Consider the following 7205-nt stretch of genomic DNA (forward strand, 5'->3'; position numbering starts at 1 on the left):
AATTTGGGAATTCATTTTCCCCTTGATGATGTTGAGCTGTCTAGGCCTAAAGGCAGTAAAGTCCCAAATCATGCTGCTCCTTCCACTATACTTCACCTTTGGAGTGCTGTTTTTATGTCAGTATACAGAGCCCTTTTTGAACCATACATAATGCTGCATGTTCTTCCCAAACACTTCAGCCTTAGTTTCATCAGTCCACAGAACATTTTCCCAGTAGGACTGTGGAGACTTAAGCTGGTCTTTGCCAAACTTCTGCTGTGCAGCGATGGTTTGGTTTCTTTCTTTTTTTTTTTTTTTTTTTTGGAGAGCTCCTCTGTGGTGTCCTGCGACAGGCACCATGCTCCATACAACATGATTTGTGTACAGTAGACTCATGAACAAAGGTGTGAACCAGCTCCAATGATTCCTTTAAGCCTTTAGCTGTAACTCTGACTTTCTTTTTTACCTCATTGATCATTCTGCTTTGCGCCTTTGGAGTCTTCTCAGATGGACACCCACTTCTAAGGAGAGTAGCCACAGAAATAAATCATCTCCTTTTAAGAACAGTTGGTCTGATTGTGGACTGATGAATATCTAAACTCTTTGAGATGACTCTGTAATCCTTTCCAGTTTTATGTAAATCAGCAGTTCTAGACTGTAAGTCCTCTGAGAAGATGAATATAGATATAAAGATAAGTCTGTAGATCCTCAATAAGAACATCATGTTGGTTACAATAGATTCATATTCAACAGACTCTGTGCGCAGTATCACTTTCAGCCTCAATCCAGGTGTCATGGAATTACTCAGATGATTGTCACATTGACCCAGGCTAAGAATAGGAGAGGGTCAAAGGAGGGTAAAGCTAAGGTTACACTGGGATCCACACAGGGGCTTCCAAATATGACATATTGATGAGTGCGCCCTCCGTCACCATTCAAGCTTGAACACATCCACAGTTTTTCTTCTCGGCAGTATAATGCTGCATAATCCAGCAGACAATGCTTGCACCACAAGGTCACCACTCAAGTCACTTTGCAAAAGGAGATTTGCAAATACAGACCATGTAAAGTAATAAAGGAATTTGAGTAGTGTATTGTCTTCTGAAATAATATCATGTTATTGAATGATTGACAGTGTTAAATGTTACACTTTTTCTTCATTAACCCATCTCAGGTGGGGTAATCTGCAAAAAATCTCTTTTGCATTACGCAATGAGAAAAAACTAGACATTTGCATTTCTTTCACATTGATAGGATCCAGGAGTAAACCTAAACTTTTATTTGCACACTCAAATTAATTCTTATTAAACCAAGTTATTAAATTAAGTTTTGTCTCATCCCATGGACCTAGAAATTAAATGAAATTGGTGAGAGCAGTGTGTTCAAAAATATATGTACTTACATATTTACATTAGTGTAAGTACTTGTGGATAAAGTAAGTGAAATGAATCCATTCTGATTTTTTTTTTTTTTTTTTTTTTTGCTGAGGATCCTCCTTAACCCTATTCCAAGGTCACTGGACCCAAATCTGAGGAACATGTCTTTAATGACGTTCAGCCACACGTGCTCAAAATCCCATAAGAAAAAGTATATTCATGCAGTATGGTCAATATTTGTGAAATATTCCTGAGAAAGTTAATTTAATCAAAACTGACTCTTTCAGATCATCATGACCATTTTTTTTTAATGAAAGGATGGGACTCTTTTTCTCTCTCTCTCTCTTTTTTTTTTTTTTAAAGAATCTAAGCCAGACACCTTCAGGCAAGTTCTCACCAGTCATATTGTCATTGCTGACATTTTGAGTTTGTAGTCTGTGTTGTGTTGGCATGCAAGTCAAGTTTTTTTCCACCAAGACCTTCAATGGGAATGTTTTTAGTGTCTCAATGATCCTAAAGGGGATTTTGGCTTTTCTTCAAAAAGTCATAAATAATGGGTTCAGTGAAGTTATGTTATCAGTAGATCAAATGATAAATGTGTTTCCAATCTCTTTAGGCTATGTGTGTTTTCCTCTGAGACTATGACTAATCAAATGGGTTTTGTGTTGAAGTGGACTGAATATCAAATCTTATGAAAGGCCTATTGAGCAAACTGCTTTACCACAGGAATCCCTTTTCTTTTTTCATTCCCTTACATGTGGGGTAATTTCTCTCACAAGCCACCCTGAAGATATTCTGTCCCAGGAAGCAGCATCAGAAAGTGTTTGTGGTTGGTTATGATTTAATACGAAATGCCAACACTATCATCACTTTTGTGTAAACTGTGATCATTTGATATGTATTTTACAACATCGTGTTATTGTGGACTGCAGCCTCATCTTAGACACAGTGAAGCCGAGTTAGATTATTCCTCAGTTTGCTTAGCACGTCACTAGAGCACCCACGGGGACCCGTAGAGGTCCCTGGGCCCCCCCGCAGGACACAGTGCAGTAGTCTGCTACCGGTCATTTTAAGAAAACCAGTGGCGATTTTGACATTTGTGTGTTTGACAGTCAAGTTGAGATTTATTTTAAAAAAAAGAAAAACACGTGGCATCGTGAGTGGAAAATTTCAGTGAGTCTCAAACGAAACTTCGTTTTGTGAGTTTTCTGCTCACCACCCCCCTTTTGCAGAATAATGGTATGCTCCCACCTTCCAATGGTCTGCACTGTGCAGCTGTATTTGGTCTTTCCCTCTGAACTCCCAACGATTTGAAGAGCGGCAAGCTGGAAGTGCGTATATAATATAAGGCACCTTTGGGCGACAGGGAGCATTGTTTGTTTCGGAACCAGAAGCCCGAGTTAGTAATGTACCGCCTTTCAAACCTGCATCGGACTTGATTGTTTTGCATTGACTGGAAAAAACATCGCGTAGCTGTTATATATATATATATATATATATATATATATATATATATATATTTTTTTTAAATAAACCGGAGGTTTGGAAAACAAAGAGGAGGTCCCAGAAGTTTTCGAGCTTCGCCCACATCACCTTTATCCTCATGGAAATGTAGACTTATCCTGAACAAGAATGGTCTGGGGGTAGTTATATGGAGTCTGAGTTGGACCTGGGAGCAGTTTTGGGAAGGATAAAGGTGGGAGACACAGTTGAAAAACTTTGCCTTGTTCCCTGCATAAGAACAAGGCGGTGACTGAGCTGGACTTTTGGAAAGCAATCTTTACTGCGCAGATTTGTAAAATCCGAGATGCGCCTGTTGAGCACGTCGTGCGGATGTAACCGCTCAGAAATCCGAGGGAGAGCAGAGAAGTCCGGTATGATGCTTTTACTTTTCCTCCTCGCGGTCGTGCTGTCCTGTCACGGCTGTCCGGGCAGATGCTTGTGCTCTTCACAAACTGTGAAATGCCAAAACCAGGACTTGGACGAGATTCCGCATTTTTTACCGGCCAATACCAAAATTCTGTTTGTCACAGGAAACAACATTTCCCGTATTAGTGTGGACTCTTTCCCAACCGTCCTGGATCAGCTAACAGATCTCTATCTCAGTGGGAATGAGATCGAGTCTGTGGATGAAATGGTATTTGTCAACTTGCCAAACCTTGTGCGGCTGGACTTGAGCAACAACAACATCCAGAATTTCAGTGAAAGAGCTTTCTCTGATGATAATAAACTGCAGATCTTAAACCTCAGCAGGTCTTTTCACAATCATTCCTTCAACGAAGTGGTTGTAAGTGTCCTACAGGGTGGAAACCTCCTTGCGCTGACAGTCTTGGACTTGTCCAACAATGACCTTGCGATTCTTCCGGGCGACACATTCATCAGCCTCCCCAACCTGGTCAACCTCAGCCTGCAGAACAGCTCCATCATCTCCATCCAGAACGGGACGCTGAAGGTGCCCCCGCTGCGTGACCTTGACCTGAGGGACAACAGCTTGAGGAATCTACCAACCACCACCCGAGCAGAGTTCAGCCTCAAGCCTGGTCTCCACATCTGGCTGGCGGGGAACCCCTGGCGCTGCGACTGTTCCATTGAGGATACGTTGTTTTGGCTGAAAAACTCCACTCAGGTTGGTGACACGCAGAACCTGACCTGCTCAGACCCAGACACCCTGAAACACCAGCCGCTCCTGCAGGTTGAGCCGTCACAGCTGAAATGTGCCATGGGCAACATGGAGGGCGCGCTGGAGACCTCTTACGTTTTCTTGGGGCTGGTGCTCGCGCTGATCGGCGTCATATTCCTGCTGGTGCTCTACCTGAACAGAAAAGGCATCAAGCGGTGGATGTACAACATCCGGGATGCTTGTAGGGACCACATGGAGGGGTACCATTACAGGTATGAGATAAACTCTGACCCGCGTTTGGCCAACCTCAGCATCAATTCGGATGTGTGATCCAGGATGGGACGCTGTCTGGGACCCCGCAGTGAGATATGAAACAACTTAAACTGTCACGATTTGCATGAAAGTCTTCCTCCCCTTCCCCTTTTCCCCCATGATGCTGTTCAGAATTGACATCTGTTATGACTCCTAATCTCACAACCTCCATTCAGCAACTGCCGCATGTCCTTTACAAGTATCTGGCAGCTCTGATGTCAACTGCATTTCCTCCGTGTTACATTGCATGGACAATGAATCCTGGCAAAGGTTTTTTTTTGTTTTTGTTTTTGGAGAGTTGCAAAGAATGATATGCTCTATTTTTACTTCTCCTAAATGATAAACAGATGGAGTACATTGACTTCTAAGTGAAAGAATACCAGGCAAAAACACATTGCATCCTTCGCATTCTTCTTCTGCTGCAGAGAAATGTTGTACCTCTTCTTTATAAGTTTGTTCTTTTAATATGTGAATTTGTGATATACACTATGCCTTTATGTTGAATGATTATAGTGCACATTGCATAGTTTTTGGATTTAGTAGGTGGATGTGATTGCTTTTTTTTTCTGTGAAGATATTCAGCTAAATAAAATGCCTCTGGATTGATGGTATCCCTCTCGACTAAGGGCCTTTAATCTTAAGACTGAGGAATGTGATTCAAAGGCTTTGACAGAGGAGTTCAGGGCCACACACACACACACACACACACACACACACACACACACACACACACACACACACACATTCCTGAGGCTGTGCCACAGTTAGCATGAACCATATAACAAACACTAAATCTTACTCCAGTTGTCAACAAGTTCAACTACATTTGAAATATCTGCACTTTTGCCATGTTGCACACATTTCCACTATCTCCACTGCAGCAGTGTGAGGGCTATTTTGGTGAGTTGCTGCAGCAGGAAATAAAGTAAGATTGAGAAGTTGAGTAGAGGACATACTGTCTGAATTTAAATGAGCTTCTATCTGTAGGTCTGTAGGTGATGAGAGTAGCCAGCTGTTATCTCTCATCCAATTTGCTTCCTGCTGAGAATCTGATAAAAATCCTTGGCTCCACAGGAAATTCCCCAAAATAGTGTGAGCCGCAGCCAGTGGGCAGGTTTGACATCCGCCAGGCCCTACCAATAGACTCCAGTGAGCACTGTAAGCGTTTCAATATACCCCAGGTGCCAAAACCGGAAAATGGTGGGATATGACTGTATCGGCTGTTTCGTGGCACATGCAAATAAAGTGAAACTGAACCCGAGATTCTCACGGGGCACACAGAGGTATTATGGAAATGAGCTCCAGCGGCTTTGCTTTTCATGTAACCCTGTTTTAGGGGAACTTGCATCCTTGGAAAAAGAAAAAAAAAAAAGTAAGTGTGCTCTGTTAATGTCAATTGCTATTTTTCCCGCCGTTCAGAATGGTATGGACTAACAATTAATGAGTGCTATTCCTTTGAAGAGTATACCATGCATGTTGCTGTCTAGCAGTCTAAATTAATGAAGTCTGCACACAGGAATGGCTGTGACCTTGCTTGGCCCTTCGAAGAACACCCAGAGATAATAATTTCCCTCTCCCTCCATCTCTCACTCTCACACACACAAACACACAACATGCAACACAACAACTCGCCTCACATAGCCTGCAGCTACGTGTAATTTGTAGTACAACAGCGTGGCTCACGTACAGATTTCCCTCGCAGTTTTTGCCAGGCCTGTATCCAGCTGCAGCATGGTCTGTCTTCATATCTGACTTTGTATTTCAGTGTGAATTTCCTTTTTGTCATCCTCAGCTGCCATAATTCTGATTGTCTCTGGATGTGTCTGATTATGCTGGTCTGAGATCAGAAAGGGAAGTGATGTGTAACGCTGTCTGTCTGGTCTGGTGCCCTGGCTGATGTTAATGCTTTGGATGTCGGCTGGCAAACACAGCAGCCGCTCAACTGCCTCCGTGGGGCTGAAGACGTGTCGTCGCACCTTTAGTTTCACACTTCCTGCCTGAAAATCTCATTGTCTGAGTTGTCTGTAATGTGCTGCGCATTTAACAGGTTTATTATTCTCATTGGCTTTAAGGTGTGTTGCTCAGGCTTTTATTCTGTTAATCACACCTTCATTTCTGGTCCTCTGATGCCCTTGTATGATGGTGGTTTTGCAGGCTAATTTCAGCTGCTTAAATAATCCCAAGCCAAAAGGCTGTTAGTTACAAGCCCTTGTTTCCTTGATATGGATTTGTAATTGTTGCAGGTTCATTTTGAAAATGGATAGTCTCACTTCACACACATACACATACAATTCCCCAAAGTGAGGCTTCCTTACCTCTTTATCCCAGGAGGGACATACAGGTGCAGGCTGCTTACAACCTAATGTTTCCACAGAGACCATCAGTGAATTGTCCTCCTCCTCACACACACTCTGCAGATTCATATTAACGAGTGATTTTGCCCAGCCACGCCTCAAGCTACGCTTGGCAGAGCAAGTGTAATTACAGTGGAAAAAAAAGCAAGTGAGAGAGTGAATAGTTGAAGGGGAAGAAGAATAAAACCGATGAGTGCGGGGAGTGCTCTCTGTTCTCAAAGCACGACGCCACCTTTTCTGGCTCACTCAGTGGCCCCTTTGTGCTTGTTAACATAGTCTCCAAACAGCTTCGACGTCTGAATAGTTGGTCATTGACTTATGGTGTCAGCTGAGGTCCAGAGAGGCAGCGGTGTGCGGCTCCCTGGACTCTCTCAAGCTGTCTGTTAGAGCCGTTGCCTAAAGCTCATTTCCAGACAGCAGCAGGACTGATATTTGTTCTTGTTACTAAACCGAGGCTTTGTTGCAGATACTGGGAGCTCTGGGATTCAGACAGTCAACAATGTTTTGCCTCCTCCACTTTGTTGTTTTATCTGACCTACTGAGGCCCGACTACTACGGGCAGAT

At 43.0% G+C, this 7205-nt stretch overlaps 1 protein-coding gene across 1 annotated transcript; it reads left to right on the top strand.

Moving 5' to 3' along the window:
- Positions 1 to 2680: 2680 nt before the first annotated feature.
- tpbgb (trophoblast glycoprotein b) lies at positions 2681 to 4877 on the top strand. The gene has a single exon (XM_041043461.1). It carries the CDS (start codon positions 3163 to 3165, stop codon positions 4303 to 4305), a length of 1143 nt encoding a protein of 380 aa, XP_040899395.1. The 5' UTR covers positions 2681 to 3162; the 3' UTR covers positions 4306 to 4877.
- Positions 4878 to 7205: the final 2328 nt, after the last annotated feature.

Source organism: Toxotes jaculatrix, chromosome 8 (genome assembly GCF_017976425.1).
Source record: "Toxotes jaculatrix isolate fToxJac2 chromosome 8, fToxJac2.pri, whole genome shotgun sequence".
NCBI classification, from domain to species: Eukaryota; Metazoa; Chordata; class Actinopteri; family Toxotidae; genus Toxotes; species Toxotes jaculatrix.